Source organism: Amblyomma americanum, chromosome 9, assembly GCF_052857255.1.
Source record: "Amblyomma americanum isolate KBUSLIRL-KWMA chromosome 9, ASM5285725v1, whole genome shotgun sequence".
NCBI lineage: Eukaryota > Metazoa > Arthropoda > Arachnida > Ixodida > Ixodidae > Amblyomma > Amblyomma americanum.
Genome location: NC_135505.1, coordinates 34,777,367 through 34,793,518, shown reverse-complemented (window position 1 = coordinate 34,793,518; position 16,152 = coordinate 34,777,367). Strand labels below are relative to the sequence as shown.

The 16,152-nt window shown below is 48.5% G+C and overlaps 1 protein-coding gene across 3 annotated transcripts; it reads right to left on the bottom strand.

The window, feature by feature from the left end:
* Window positions 1–1,273: 1,273 nt before the first annotated feature.
* Window positions 1,274–4,826, bottom strand: LOC144104708 (uncharacterized). 3 transcript variants are annotated; one of them, XR_013308618.1, is made up of 4 exons: window positions 4,138–4,826; window positions 3,169–3,366; window positions 2,840–2,942; window positions 1,414–1,776 (listed from the first exon to the last, which is right to left on the bottom strand). XR_013308618.1 is itself a non-coding variant. In XM_077637866.1 (3 exons), exons 1-3 carry the CDS (start codon window positions 4,205–4,207, stop codon window positions 1,289–1,291), a joined length of 756 nt encoding a protein of 251 aa, XP_077493992.1. In that variant the 5' UTR covers window positions 4,208–4,826; the 3' UTR covers window positions 1,274–1,288. The 3 variants fall into 3 exon arrangements, 2 of the variants coding, with proteins under 2 accessions (XP_077493992.1, XP_077493993.1); XM_077637866.1 differs by lacking the exon at window positions 2,840–2,942 and having other exon boundaries at window positions 1,274–1,776; XM_077637867.1 differs by lacking the exon at window positions 1,414–1,776 and having other exon boundaries at window positions 2,319–2,942.
* Window positions 4,827–16,152: the final 11,326 nt, after the last annotated feature.

Sequence of the window (16,152 nt, the reverse complement as noted above, 5' to 3'; positions counted from 1 at the left end):
GTCGTACATAGAACTCCTGTAACTCTTGCTAAGGCTACACAATCTGTCTGCGAGCAGTTGCACTCAATATTCATTGTTCTCTAGCCAAATGCACCTGGTGTTTGTTAGGTGCCTTGCTTTGCATGGCTGAATACAAACCCTAGATCATAAAGTGAGTCGTCATGAGCCAACACCAACAGTTAGTCGAGATCATTGTGTGCGGGCACTACTGATGTTTGGGAACGCCTTGCTGCCGCAGTCATGGTGGACCACTGAAAGATAATTTATGACCCCAGTAGTGTTTGCAACTTTTTGTTCTGTGGGTTCAATGAATGGTTTGTGATATGACTAGGTAGCTACTTCTAGCTCGCAAGTGTTGTAGTGAAATCTTTTACATGCAAACACTTGGACTAGCGGTTCTTTTGATTTGTACATGCAGTTACTGGTTGGCTGTCACAGCCTAAATCTGGCTTTGCATTTGAGCCGGCCTTCTTGGAACTGTGCTGATTCCACTCATCGAGAACTGGCATGTTTTGAAATTGTTACATGGTTTGGCGGGGTTCGAAATAGCAGAACGTGGGTGCCATCAGCAAGTGTTTTTTTGATGCATGCTTCTTTATAGTCTTTTTTGTCATGCCTAGTGCGGCTTGTCACAGGAATGTGGTGGCCATATTTTTGAAGCAATAGATTACTTCAGCAAAGCGGGAGGCTGTGGCATTGTATTGACTCAAGCTATGGGCCCACCTTGTAGACAGCATATGAGGAATCGCATTCTTTAACGGTTTCGGTTCTTGAGTAGGAGGCACTAGCTGCGAGGGTTTAGGTTAGATGAGACAGCAAAGATAATGGAAGGAGTAGAGAGCGGTGTTGGCCTTTGAGCATTTATGTGGTGTTGACTTGCGTGAGCCAATATTGTTGACTTTTTATACATGGAAACATTAACAATGTGGCCTGCAATTTTCTCTACTGGTTGGTTTTGCAAGCAATGCCAGGGGAGGTTTTTCCATCCTAGAGCAGCCATATTTGTAGCATACAGCAATGCGTATTTCTATGAATAAATTGTTTGCATACAAAGATCCATATAGCCATAGCAGCATAAGTACCACGCAACCATCCTACCTGCCTCCTGCTATGCGATAGCTTGTCAGACTTGCATGCAAGCTGGTGACGGGGCTGTATGTCTGTTCCCACCGAGTCATGTGCTTAAACCGGTACATGTGCAAATGAAGTGTAGTTGTGTGGATTTGCCACATAATATTTGTGCAAGCATTCACACAGCATTCCAGTTTCATTCAGTCATAGGCACCGTTTATTCTGGTGCCTCTCGCAGCCTACGAAGCTGTTCAAGTTTGATTTGTTTTTCAATTTCTAAGATTTCCAATTCCAATTTTTTTTTCTGGATATCAAGGAGTTTTTTCTCCTGCCGCTCTTGCAGAATACTGTTGGGGTCCTCTCGCATCAGCTGAAGACGCAGTCCATGCTCTTCGCGCAGTAAGGCCGCTCTATAGTCGTTCTCATCTGCCAGAGACCTTTCTGAAAGGGCCATCCGCCCTCTTGGAGCCCTGCCAGCGTCACCGGTGGCCACTGCTTCAGCAGTAGTGGGACCAGCGGCAGCTCCAGAAGCAGCTGTAGCACTGCTGCAGCCTGCTGCAGCTGTGCTGGAAGCATCAGCAGGTTGCACAGCAGGAAAAAAGAGATTGCTCTCCTGCTCAATTGCTTCTGGAGTTGCCCCACTCTTACCAACAGCAGCCGCTGGTGACTGCGGCTCATCCACGAGCGGAGGTTCCCAGTCGTCTTCTGTAATAAAGAAAAGGTAAAAATTAGTTGGACAAATCTAAGCTTACAACACATTAGCTGTCTGCCTCAACAGCACAGATTGTTGGGTCAATTGGTGAAGAGACATAACGAAAGCTTTATAATGTTCTTATATAAGGCACCACTTGCCCTTCTCGGCGCCAAATAGCTGCCGTTGTTTCTGGGGGCCCCAGTTTAGTCATTCTGTTTGGTTCTGCCATATTCCTCACCTTTCACTCTGAATTATGTCTGATGACCTCTTTTTATTTTTTTCTGCTGATACAGTAGTGATAGTCACGCAGGCCCCGAGTTTTACACATGTGGTTATCCTCTAACTCTGCACCTGCAGCTTTTTTGCTCATTCAATGGGTTTCTTTTCAATTTTAGTATATTTGCTAGTTTGTACTCATGCGTGTCCTCTGGCCCAGGGAGCCAGTTATATGCCCTTCCTTTCTTCAAAATCATCAGCGTCTAGAACTTTGTCAATGCCAATGGACGCCGACAGCTTTCACTTTGTATATCCTGGAGTAGCTGAGCTATTCCACTTTCATTTTTTTTTGCAAAGGTTTCCTTGTAATGCCTACCTGCTTGCTTGGCCGCATATATGCGACACCAATGCCAAGGTGAGGCATACAAGAAAGGTGACAAATACTGCAGCCTGAGCCTGAGGGCTACAGAAAACATGCGCTTCGAGTGAAACCTCTGCATTGCACAATTTCCTTGAAACTAGCAGCCAAATTCGAAAAGGCTTTGAGCATTACATATAGGCAAGCTGCACCATTATTCACAACAAGAATGTTGTTACCTTATCCCTGGAGCACCATCATGTACAAGTACACAGAAATATGAAAATTTATGTGAAGGAGTGCATGCATAATGAAACTGCATTAAAGTTGGCATTCGTTTAAAGTGAGGCAGGAATGGCAAACAAGACTCAAAAACATCATCAGGAGAGAATGTCATAATGAATGCAGTTCAGGTTGCAGCACTGAATGCTTGCTCCCTCGGTGTCCGACGGTTAACCAACTCCTCGCCTTCCGCTACAGGAACACAGCATACCACTCACATGAATATAAGCCGTCAAGTCAAAATGCCTTCAGAGTGCTGTCCAACAACATGCAGCTTGGAGCAGGTCATCCTTTCGCACTGTCAACCAATGCAGCCTTTATCTGCACAAACATTCAGCCAACCACATGTAGAGCAGCTTTCCACAGTGTTGTATTAAATGAGATTTTTATAATTTGTTGTAGATGAACTGTACAGTCCTGATAGCAGGTTCAAGGCAATAAAAAACATTGAAACAGCGTCAATTGACAGTACACGCTGCCATTGTCATCAAAGGAATATAAAGAGAGGAGTGCTGTTTTTATACAACATGCAAAGTGCTTTCTTTACCTGCATAACGGAATTCTTCATTGCCTGCTCCATCCACCATTGGCTGCAACAATCTTATAACAGGCAAACTTGCCACTGGTGGCAGGTCGATGCCTCCATCAGAGTCAGTCTGGTTGCCTACCCTGGTCATTATGTGGCTGGCAACAGCAATGACTTGCTCACTTTGAGCGCTCACAGTGCATTGAGCTGACCCTCCTCCTGAAAAGAAAAGACACCGCACACAGTGAAGCTACTCTTAATTTATAGACAATGCGCCATTAAAATATTTTGTTCATGAAGTGCCACACAAAAGCAACCAAAGGCACACCAATGCATGCAACTGTGTGTTGTTTTCGCTACGTTTTTGTGCCACCCGTCCCAGCAGTGCCAGGAATGAGTAAAGGTAGGTAGCTGTATGTACAGCCTTCCGGATATTCAATAGTACCAAGCAACTGTCAATAGCGCGGCAAGTTTCCTCATGAACATGAAGGTCGCCAGTGTAGACACTGTCTGGTCTACGGTGCACCCAATTTGGCTTCGCGGCGCGATAGTATGCGAATGGTACCAACTCCGAGCAAAATCGTCCGTTGTCAGTTCGCTGCTGGCCAGGCGTGAGCCCTCCGTCCCACTGCACTGCCCGCTCATCATAGTCTTCTATGCAGCAGAAATCGCATGCCTTCGTACTGACTTGAATGTAGCAAACATTCTCTGTAGTTTTTAAAAATTACGGAGGCTGTACAGGATACTGCTTGGGCATTATTTACACGATTAACGCAGGCTGCATTCATGTGCGTTTGTAAATCAAGCAGTGTACACTGCACCGAAACGTTATTACGTGCCCATTTACGTGTTATCACACTGTTCCTAAAAAACTATGCATTCCAGTACACGCTGCTTACGCCGACCCAAGTGGAATAATCATGCCCTTATCCATGGCATACAAAGCATGCAGGAACAAACATTTGTAAACGGCCTGCAAGCCGCGCTCACCTGTCTTGTGGCGATCTCTCTTTTTCCTCGCGTCCTCTTCCTTCGACTTTTGTTTAGGTTGGCCCAGCATTTCTTCACCTGATTGGGGTCACGTCGGGTCACCCCGTGATTGCTGTTAAACAGCCCGGCAATTTCCTTCCAAGTGGCGTTTTTTTTTTTGCCAGCGACGACACATCGGTTTTTTTGCACTCTAATATATGCCGACGTGCGTTAACAAAACACAATAACAATTCCTTTTCCTCGAACGTGAACTGAGGCGCTGGTCTCCGCTGGGAGCAGGAAAAGCATGGGAAAAACTGGCTATGGCTCAACTAGGATTGGCTCAATGTGGAGCACGTTGCCAGCCAAAAACGTCAATCAAGTGGAAGCACCGGGTAGCACTGAAATGTAGTTTTTATTGTTAGCAATTTTATGCAGGTCACTCACACCTAGTGCCTGTTTATGACTGCTGAACGAGATGCGTTGTTTTATAGGAGCAAAATGGGCATTATTATAATAGATTGTTCAATACTCTCATCCCCAGACGAGCAATGCGCCCTCGCTTTCAAGCACGCGCTTAACTTGACGAAGCAAGTCAGGTTGAGCATCTATGAAACACGAAACCCAACTTGGCCGTTCTGAAGCCGCCTTGGTGCTTCGACTCGACTTGCCGAAGTTGAGTCGAAGCGCGAGCCAAGTTACATTTCTGCATTCGGGGGTTAGTTTCTGTTATATTGAGATCAGCTGGGGTCGCTTCACCACATGGCCTTCCTCACTTTTTCAACATATCTGACGGTGTACCGAGGACCCGAAGACAGGTGTTCACGTATATGAAAAGAGTATTGGGGACGACGAAGCAGTTGCACACGTTGCGAAACTTTTGACTGCAGGTTCCCTGCTAGTGGGGCTGAGGGAGCAAAGTGCTAATTGAGATAGGCACTCGTAACTGATAGACTTCCATGTTCTGAAACAGGACGCTATATATATCATTGGTTGCTTTCCGAGGGTAGTGACGATACTACATTAACATACCTGTGATCATCCGTTGCAAGGTAGTAAGCGCTCAAACTACACTTAGTGCGCGAAGCGTTTTACGTCCTTTAAGAGTAAATAGAGTTTAAGGTGTATAAATACGTGTTTCAAATTCAAAATTACATATATTCTCATGTGATATATCAAAATTGCTCTCTCTCGCGCGCGCGCACGTGCGCGTGTGTGTGTGTGTGAAATGAAAATGACAATTCGTTTTTGAGGAAAGGAAATAGCGCAGTATCTGTCTCACATTCCGGCGGACACCTGAAGCGCGTAGGATGAGAAGGGATAAAGGAGGGAGTGAAAGAAGAAAGGAAGAAAGAGGTGCCGCAGTGGAGGACTTCGGCATAATTTCGACCACCTGGGGATCTTTGACGTGCACTGACATCGCAAAGCACACGGACGCCTTAGCGTTTTGCCTCCATAAGAACGCAGCCGCCGTGATGAGGTTCGAACCCGGGAACTCCGGATCAGTACCCGTGCAGAACCAACTTTCATGACCGGCGCATACGATGCGGGCAGATGCTTTCCCGCTTGACCAAAGGTCAAGGTCAAGCTCAAAGGTCAGAAGTGAGAGGTCAAGGTCAAGGGTGAGAGTCGTGATAGTTGGTGTAAGAGCCGCCTGTGTCGCTGCTGCAGCTGACTAGCACAAGTTATGCATATGGGTTGACCTCCAGCTACATTAAAGGTCAAACTTGCGGCCCCGCGGACCTCTAGCTAAATTCAAGATAATAATTTGAGGCCCGCTGACGGTTCGAACGCTGGCGTAGTGAAGCTTTGTGCTTCGAAATTCTGGGATGGCGAATCATTTTGGTCCTACGGTTGACTGCGCCAAATTCCAACCCTCTATTTCAACATATGCGGTCGTCTACCGAATGTGGGTGTTCACGTATGAGGAGTAAACGCATCCGACAAGACTTCCCCTATCCTGAGCCAGCAGTTGTTTCGGACAACCAGGCCGTTGTTTAAATGGGCGCTTCATTGAGCACAAACGTTGGCGGAAGCGTGTCCGTATTCTAACTTGAGCATCTTTAGGCCACAGTGAAGCGTCTTACCGCACAAGAACCAAACTGTCAAGGAGATAGGAGCATTTATCGTTGGCAAATCTGACGCTACGTTCGTTAGTACACCTTCTATCGAAATATTGGACCGCGAGACTCCGATATTGCAAAGCGTATTGTGAACATTACCAGATTATGGATCTTGTCAACGTGTGTTTAGTTCCATTCTGCGTCAATAAACCTTCTGTTGCAAGTTAGAGCTTGTGCGAAACGAACTAGCCTAAATTTATTTTATATTGAGACCACCTGGGGCCGCTTCACCACATGGCGTTCCTCACTTTTTCAACATATCTGACGGTTTACCGAAAACGGGCGTTCACCAATATGAAAAGAGTATTGGGGACGACGAAGCAGTTGCACACGTAGCGAAACATTTGACTGCAAGTTTCCTGCACTCGTAACTGATAGACTTCCATGTTCTGAAACAGAACGCTATACATATCATTGGATGCTTTCCGAGGGTAGCGACGATACTACATTAACATTCCTGTGATCATCCGTTGCAAGGTAATAAGACGTCAAACTACACATATTGCGCGAAGTATTTTACGTCCTATAAGTGTAAATAGAGTTTAGGTACTGCAAATACGTGTTTCAAATTCAAAATACATATAATTCCATGTGATATATCAAAATTGCTCTCTCTCTCTCTCTCTCTCTCTCTCTCTCTCTCTCGCGCGCGCGCGCGTGTGTGTTTGAAATGAAAATGACAATTGGTTTCTGAGGAAAGGAAATAGAGCAGTATCTGTCTCACATTCCGGCTGACATATGAAGCGCGCAGTAAGAGAAGGGATAAAGGATGGAGTGAAAGAAGAAAGGAAGAAAGAGGTGCCGTAGAAGGGGGGCTCCGGAATAACTTCGACGACTTGGAGGAGGAGGAGGAGGAGGAGGAGGAGGAGGAGGAGGAGGAAAACTTTTATTTCTATTTACAGTGAGAGGTCGATGGGGCGAACCGGAAGGGCCCGTCCCTTACAAACACTAGGAGGCAGCCCTAGTCCGGGATCCCTGTAGCTTCCGCAGCGGCTCGGGCTCTAGCTACCAATGCCTGTTGGGCATGGAGTTCGGAGCAGCCGCGCAGGGCAGCTTCCCAGGCCTCTCGAGTGGGGTGGAGGTGGGGTGGGTAGGCAGGATTGGGAGGGCATGCCCACACCATGTGGTAGGTGTCCGAGAACTCCTCCTCACAGTGTGGGCACGCGCCCGAGAAAGAAGAATTGAAGTGCTTAAGTACTGCCGGGCACAGTACAGTATTGGTATAGAGGCGGAGAAGCCAGCGCTCCTCCACCCTGGTGAGGCCTTTACAGGGAGGGGGATAGAGACCATGAAAATTTTGATAAAGAGAGGTGATCTCTTTAAAGGTGATGGCCGGATTGAAATTGAATTCCGGATAAGGCTGCGGATGAGGCGACGCCCGGTGAGTAAGCGCGCGGGCGGCAGCGTCGGCTGCCTCGTTCCCCCCAAGACCCGCATGAGCCGGAGCCCACACGATGGTACGATGGGTCGGAAACCCTGTGTAATCGCATGCGTGGAGAATTTTGAAAGCACGGTCTGGAATGTACCCTTGCTCAATATTGCGGCAGGCGCCCCTGGAGTCCGTAATAATGACTCGGGACTCTGGATCTGCGGCGGCCAGTGCAATGGCGATCTCTTCCGCAAATGTAATGTTTGGGGCACGGAAAGTAAGGCCCTGAACTATAGTGTTTTGGTGGATGACGGCCGCCGTGTACCAACCCCCATGGTGCGGGCCGGCCGCATCCACATAGAAGACACCTGGCTTGTGGCCATATTGTTGAGAAATAGCCTCCGCCCGCGCGAGACGGCGACCATCATGGGTGTCTGCAGTCATGTTCTTCGGAAGGGGTCGCACCTGGAGTGCAAAGCGCCAGGCTTCAGGGATGCGGACCCGTTCTTCTGTATGTGTTGCGTAGGAAATGTGTAAGCGGGTTAGAAGGCGGCTCCCCGCAGGTGTTTTGCTTAGGCGCAAGTATTGATTGTTAAGATGAGCTTCTCGTAACTCCCCAAAGGTGTTGGTCATCCCCAGACCGAGGAGACGCTTGTTGGACGTCGTTATGGGGAGGTCGAGCGCTCTCTTATAAATCTTGCGGAGAACTACCTCTAAGGCATTCTCATCGCATTTGCGTAGGTGGAGGTAGGGAGCCGAATATAAAATCCGGCTGGTCACGAATGCATTGGCCAGCCGCAGAGCATCTTTGCATCGTAGTCCCCCCCCTTTTATTGGACACCCGGCGGAGCATCCGACCCACCTGGTCCCCCACCTTACGTAACTTGTTTAGGGTAGTGTCTATCTTGCGCCTATGATGAATGAAAAGCCCCAGTACCCGGATCTCCGCGTGTTCAGGTATCGGTCCGCTAAGTAGGGAAAGGGCAATTTTGGTTGTGCACTTTGAGTTGGGGCGTATGTGCACAAATTCAGATTTGCTCGGGGAGCATTCAAGACCACAGCGACGAGCGTATTCGTCCACTATAGCTGCCGCTTGTTACAGGTTGGTCTCGATGTCTCCAACCGATTGTTGTGTTGACCAGAGGGTGATGTCGTCCGCATACAGAGCGTGCTGCACACCGGCGACCTCCGCCAGCTGGGTAGGGAGCTTCATCATGGCCAGATTAAATAGTAATGGCGAGAGGACAGCTCCCTGTGGGGTCCCTCGTGTACCAAGTTGATATGGGCCATATTCTGTGTCTTGTAGCCGGATATAGGATTGACGATCTGTAAGGAATTGTTTGATATAATTGAAAGTATTGCGCCCACAATGTGTTTGCGACAAGTGGGATAGGATGATCTCGTGGGTCACATTGTCGAAAGCCCCCCGCAGGTCAAGTGCGACGACTACTTTATCATTGCTGGGGTGCTCGACGGGGTCGAGAATCTCCTTGTGAAGTTGCAACAGGACATCTTGTGCGGACCGGTGTGGGCGGAAACCGTACATGGTGTCTGCGAAAAGGTTTTGTTGTTCCAGGAAAGCCGACAATCTGTCGCGGACCATAGTCTCCATCAGCTTCCCCACACACGAAGTGAGGGAGATGGGCCGGAGGTTGTCGGTGTTAATGGCTTTACCTGGCTTGGGAATGAAAGTTACTAGTGCCGTTTTCCAATCTATGGGGAGTGGTGTGCCTCCAATCCAGATAGTGTTGAAGTAATCGAGGAGAGTTTCGTAGGCGGGATCTGGGAGGTTGGCAATAAGCTTTACCGTCACCTTGTCCCGGCCTGGTGCTGTACCTCGCTTCATTTTAGCCAGGGCCGCTTTTAGGTCATGGAGCTGGAACGGTTGACCCAAATCCGCGTTCTCGGAACCTGCATACGAGTACGCCTGACCACGGGGATACTGGTGTATACTCAAATATTGGTCGCGGAGCGCATCGGCCAGTTTGGCCGTGTCTCCAGTGAAGTTATGTATAGCCCTTTGAAGCTGTTTTTGTGTCTCAGTACGGGTTTGTGCCGGATCAATAAGAGCGCGGAAGAGGCGCCACGTACACCGACCCGACATTTGCCGAGCTGCAGTGTTGCATCGGTGCACCCAATTGGAGTCGGCGAGTTGGGCCGCGTATTGTGCCGCCTGTTGGGTGATATCCGCAATTCGAATTTTGAGTTTCCGATTGTGTTTTTGACGACGCCAGCGGCGGACTAGGCTGTGTCGTGCCTCCCAGAGGTGGAGGAGGTGGTTATCCACCGCCGGGCTCGCCTCTGAGAGTTGAACAGTTTGCTCGACTGATTTCAAGTGGGATACTAGGTGTTGGGACCACGTTGAGTATCCTTGGTCCATTATCGATTGAGGATTGGTGTAACTGTTCCTAAATTTGGTCCAGTCGGGTAGTTTTGCATTGCCCTGTGGTCTTGTGAGTGGCTTGGTATGGATTGTAGTGGTAATTATGCAGTGGTCACTACCGAGGGATTCCTCGGTGTTCCTCCAATCTGCATAGCGAATATTTTTCGTAAAGGTGAGGTCCGGACACGTATCGCGTGTAACGGAGTTACCTATACGAGTGGGTTGCGACGACTTGGGGATCTTTAACGTGCACTGACATCACAATATTGCAGGAAGGATGTAAAGTGTTCTTCAGAAGAAAAAAAAAAGACGCTGATGTGTCAGAGATGATAGGCTAGCGTATATAGGTTATGAATTTAGGAGTGAGCGATGAGGGACGTAAAAATACACAGGGGACAGGACACAGAAGAGAAGCGGACAGGACGAGCGTACCCGCCTCGGTGGCTCAGTGGTTAGGGCACTAGGCTACAGATCCGGAGTACCCGGGTTCGAACCCGACCGCGGTGGCCACGTTTCGATGGAGGCGGAACGCAAAGGCGCCGGTGTGCCCTGCGATGTTATGTTAAACATCCCCGGGAGGTCTAAATTATTCTGGAGCCCACCACTACGGCTCCTCTTTCTTCCGTTCTTCTCTCAGTCCCCCCTTTCTCCCTTGCCTTATCGCGCGGTTCAGGTGTCAGCCGATATGTGAGACAGACACTGCGCCATTTCTTTTCCCCGAAAACCAATTACCAATATACGCAAATTGGTCAAAAATATCCGCCCTCAAGGCGGTAGGGGCCCGCTCGCCGTGATGTATGGAAAATTAGTCTAATCGCGTGGTAATACATCGCATGCACGATAGATGGCGCTGCCAAACAGCTAACACTCGTAAATTTAACTCTTTCCAGACGGTGGCGGCAGCTTTTTTTTTTTGCTTACGACAACGACATGAAAGCGGAACTGCAATCGTTACCGGGAAACACGCGGGGAGAAAGAGCATGCTTCGCATTGTTTGCAGGCGCTGTTATCACACATTATGCGGTTTGCACTTCACACGAGGGCTTCGAATTAGGGCAACCCCTTTCGAAGCAGCTTTAAGCCTAATGTTTAACGGAACACGCGGTTTTAATTGTCGTCACGGCGCGTCGGAAACATTCCTTCCCTTACAGCGTGCCTAACCTTTATCAGGTTAGTCGTCGTGCGAAAAGTATCGCGATGAAAGCTTAATGAGCAAATTGGTCAAAACCTACGTAGTGGATACAAGTAAGAGCTAAGTCCCCGACAACCAAGGGGCTTGAAATAAAACACTAGACGCACCCATCACAGAGGCCGAAGGGGGGCAGGAAATAGTTACTCGAACCAAGATCGGCCCCTGCCCAGATGGGATAACGAAAAGCATGCTACGAAACCAAGACGATAACTCAAGAACAGCCATAACGGGTTACATGCATGAATGCTGGGAGAAAGGAGAAATTTTTCCTTTGTTGAAAACGGCAAATTGCTCATCATTCCGAAGCCAGAGAAGAAGCCGCATTTCTCATCATTCCGAAGCCAGAGAAGAAGCCGCAAATAAAAAATATCCTGTCCATATCTCTAACATCCTGCGTAGACAAACTCGTGGAACACGTCGCCCAAACTGGAATATCGATCTATATGGAAGAAAACAGGCTCTGGCCAGGTGAGATGCATGGTTTCCGCCCTCGTCTCAGCACGCAGGATGTCATGATGCTACTAAAAACATCACTCACTCTAAAAACAACGGCGTCAAAGTCATCCTAGGGTTTGAGCTAAAAAAGGCCTTCGATAATGTGAAACACGGATCTGTATAGATTGGCTCATCCAGGCTGGGGTAGGACAAAAGACCTACGGCTACATAAAACACTTCCTTACAAATCGGAATGCAAGTATAAATTTTCAGGAAACCCAGTCGGATGAAATACAACTGGGAAGCAAGGGCACCCCACAAAGGAAGGTGCTGTCGCCACTTCTCTTCAACATGGCCATGGGAAAAACTTCCCGATGAACTAAAAAGCATAGGAAACCTGAATTAATGTGTGTCATGTGATCATTGCATAAGGAAGTGCCGTTCGCGCTTTTGAATTCTTGGTTGCATGCTTAGACAGCAAGCCTTTCTAAGCTTTTTTGTGGTTTTTGTGCTCCGAATACGTTTTGTGGGCACCCGTTCACGGTTGTCTACCTCCAGCCTGGACACAGCTCCGACCCGCCGGCGCAGAGGCCTCGATGGCCGCGCCTTCTCTTTTGTATAGAGTACGGACACACTTTGTACGAACGTTTCTACCCATGGCGGTCTAATTTCGATGGAGGCGAAATTCTAGAGGCCTGTGTACTGTGCGATTTCAGTGGACGTCAAAGAACACCAGCTGGTCGAAATTTCCGGAGCCCTTCACTATGGCGCCTCTCACAGCCTCAGTCGCTTTGGGATGTTAACCCCCATAACCCAAACCAAACCAATGTTTGTACCACCCCGCGGCGCTATTTTTCCCTCGCGGCGACATGTTGGGTCTCACTCGCCGGTAGCGTACTGCGCGCTATGCGTGTTTCTGTGTGGTGGCGTGGCTGCTGCGGTAATGTGGCTTAACTCGTTCATGCGAATGATTTGTAGCTAAAGTGAGTAGAGGTAGAGAAAGCTTTTATTTAGGTGACTAATTCGGAATAGCCGGCGACCGGGTCCCCCAATCTAGGGCTCCGCTGGTGGAAGCTGACTTGCAGACTAGCTGCAAGAACCAGCTCCGACATTGTTCTGGTTCGAACAGCCTTTTTTTATTGCGCTGCTCGTGTTGCGGCGGCCTAGCGCCAACTTCTTCCTTTTCCGGCGCCGTGCCGTGGCCTGCGACCAGAGCGCAGCGCGAGGGGTGTTACAGACTCTTCATTAGCTAGCGCTCATTTTATTAACTCGATCAATTCAACGCTAAACAGCCCAGCTTTCCTCCGCGAACCGGCTGTCTTATAATTTCCACGCTTAATATTTCGTCTCTGCTTTAAAGGAGTGTAGTGCTATGCATGGCAACTCCAGCGCGAGGGCAACCTCCGTCTCTGTTCTCGTGCAGAATCTCATAGAAGACGAAAAAGCAAAGACGTTGACGGCTTGCCATATACCTGGGGTGAAGAAGAAGACGGCTGGCATTCGGCTCGTCTCCCGAGAGGTAAGCGGCTGCTTATGGTTACGAAAGCGTCAAGGCGGACACGGTCGCAGAGCACAGCCCTTCTTCTCCGCAGCTGTGCGAGAACGGTGAGGGAGCTAAATATAAAGGCAGAAGAAGCAGGAGAAACCCTGCTCTTCGTCGTGTAGTCATTGTCGGTATTTGCAGTCCTCACTGCATGCAACTTGCGGGTGTGTGTGAGCGTGTTCGAGGGGAGGTGGAGGAAGGGGGTAGAATGGCGCTGCTTGTGTGCATGTGAGGTCGTTTCATGTCAAGTGGGGTTCAGCACACAGATGATCAGTTAGGGCGGAATCGGCCATGTAAATAGACTCCATTGTTTAGGCGTTGGGGATCGCTGGGTCACAGGAATGATGGGCGTCGATTCTGATTTATTGTTGTAGCGACAGGGACTAGTACAATCTGATAACTATGCCTATAGTCCCGTATCTTGTTTTTACACATTGGGGGGGGGGGGGGATAGTGCTGCTGCTGCCATCCGTGGGAGCGCCATCAAGCGTGGCGCTTATTCAACTCGGAGCTTCGATTTGCGGCAGATCATTTGAGACAAAAAAACCATATGACCATATGAGGCTTCAATTTACGATTAATTATATCTACTGCCTTTGCGCAAATGATGAAGCAACTTTAGACATGGAACACAAGTTGGTTCTTTTTGGTGGCGAAACTTTATATCGTCGGCCCAAAGGACTTTTTCGTTAGACTGTAGTGGAGAGAAGGGGCGGGGTCAGACCCCGTCAGTTGGCCATGAGCTCTTGGCGCTCTGCGACCTCTATGGCTCGTGTCACTACCCGGAATTCTCATCCAGATGGAGCCGAGTAACTCGGCCTCCCAGGTTTCGGTGTTCAAGAGCTGCAATTCCTCCGGTGTTTGTCCGGAGGACATTCGTGTAGTATATGAGGTAGGGTGTCTTTTTACTGGCCACACAGCTTGCTTTTGGGGATAATTCTCCTGGGAAAGCAATGGAGTTTGTGCAGGGGTTGGGGGAAGGTCGTAGTTTAGTGTTGTCTCCAGACTACTTACAATCAATCAATCAATCAATCAATCAATCAATCAATCAATCAATCAATCAATCAATCAATCAATCAATCAATCAATGAATCAATCAATCAATCAATCAATTAATCAACCACTTAATCAATCAACTGCATTAACCGTTGCTGCTCGCGCTTTCCTTGTTGTTGCGGTGAAATAGCAATGAACACATTGCACGTTACAAGGTTCTCCTTGTTGTGCCCTTGGCAGCCATTATCACCACTTTCCTCAGCATAGTTCCAAGCGCAATTGCATCATGATATAAGCAGACGGCTGACAAAAGGAAACAAAACGAAGTCATTGTCATCCAGGTGGCGCAATGAATCCCATACACGATGCGTCGGCGACCAGTTTGCCGAAATCGGCAGTGCCTTCTCACCAGAGCTCGTCTTCCCATTCCGCGCTGCCTGTCCACTCATCGGGGCATCCTTCGCACCAATCACTCGCCTCCGGTGCCTCAGCCACGGCGCACAAAGACGGCAGCAAGGAACGCAGCCCGAAAGGAGGTAAACATATACTGCGGCGACACACCCCGTGATTCGTTATTTTATGTATATTGCCTCTGGAGCTACGCGAAGCAACATTTTAGTTTGAAAAAAAAAAATCTCTTTGGCGGTTCTCAGTGGATCGCTTGAATGCGTTAGCAGCCAAATAAGCGTACTTTATATCCGAGGTTGACACACTGCAATTAGTCATATTGCACTTCGGTTGGTTTTATTGGAGGTCAGCATACTAAGCTCATTATATCCGTTGTCAAGACGCGAATAGTTTCTATATACCTGAGGTATAACTCACGAAAGTTCGGTATATCCAAAGTTAAGCATTATGAACAACGCAGAAGGACCAGGACGAGGAAAAAACACACTTGTCCTGATCCTTTTGCGTGTGCATTATGCATAACTTTCATCAGCTCGCCCAGTTTTTCATTCTATCTGAGTTTAACACGATAAAGTCCGTTAATTCTGTGGTTAACACGCGACAGTTCGTTATATATGTGATGAGGCGTACTTAGGTTCAGCAAATTCGAGGTGGCATACTAAGGTGTTATGAACGGTTGTTATACCCAAGGTGGCTAACTATGGCTCTTTTATATTCGATGTAGTATGTCAACTTTGCATAGGTAGTGTATTAAGATTATTCGTAGCCCGGTGTGGAGGTTTCCGCCTGCTACTGGATACTGGCACACGGCAGCTTGCACTGGCCCTTCAAATGTTAACGCATTAGTAGATACCGAAGTCACTGCCACCCAGGACCGCCACGGATCCAGAAAAAGCTGCATCGCCTACCATCTTGGCGAAGTCGACGACGCCATCACAACGTAGCTCGTCTTCGCACTCTGCAATGCCTGTGCACTTACCGCGGCATTCGTCCCACCATTCCGTGAGCTCCGGTGTGTCTTCTAAGGCCCGTATCAGCGGCAGCAAGGAACACAGCGCGAAAGAAGGTATAGCATATGCAGCACTAACCTGCAACTCTCTGCAATACGTATCGAGTCACCGCCTGTTGGCTAATCCCAACAGGGTGGTCGAAAAAAAAATTAGCCTCGGTTTAACTATTGAACTTCGTTAAAGATCGAAAGCTCTGGTGTATCGGGCAGCTAGATGCGCTTGGCGTCGGTAACTATGAGCGCGTTCCGGACAACTGTTAGCACTGGAGCTCTTCGTTGCGACCGCTTCTTCATTTCCGTCCATGTCGCGCAGCCGTCTGTGGCGAGAGCAGCCTCGATAGGCGCCTTTTCGACGCGCCCATTGGTGTCATGTTACGTCACGTGACTTGCATTGCGCTATACCGTATATGACGTCATCCGTTCACCCGCTGTTATTCTTGCATTTCGCTAAATTCGTTTTTCAATTTCAAGCTCAGGATCGCGTCACTTGTTTAGCTTTTGTAGTTATCCGTTGATATAGCAATACACATATCGACCCATTAATTACCGTAATTAATCTGCCCAATAAGTTTCACCTA

What these genes read in the sequence shown, in the direction of transcription:
- LOC144104708 (XM_077637866.1), bottom strand. Translation starts at nt 4,207, where the DNA reads ATGCTGGGCCAACCTAAACAAAAGTCGAAGGAAGAGGACGCGAGGAAA. An exon ending in GAGAGATCGCCACAAGACAG is followed by an intron (nt 3,367 to 4,137) that starts GTGAGCGCGGCT and finishes TTTTCTTTTCAG; the next exon opens with GAGGAGGGTCAGCTCAATGC. An exon ending in TGAAGAATTCCGTTATGCAG is followed by an intron (nt 1,777 to 3,168) that starts GTAAAGAAAGCA and finishes TCTTTATTACAG; the next exon opens with AAGACGACTGGGAACCTCCG.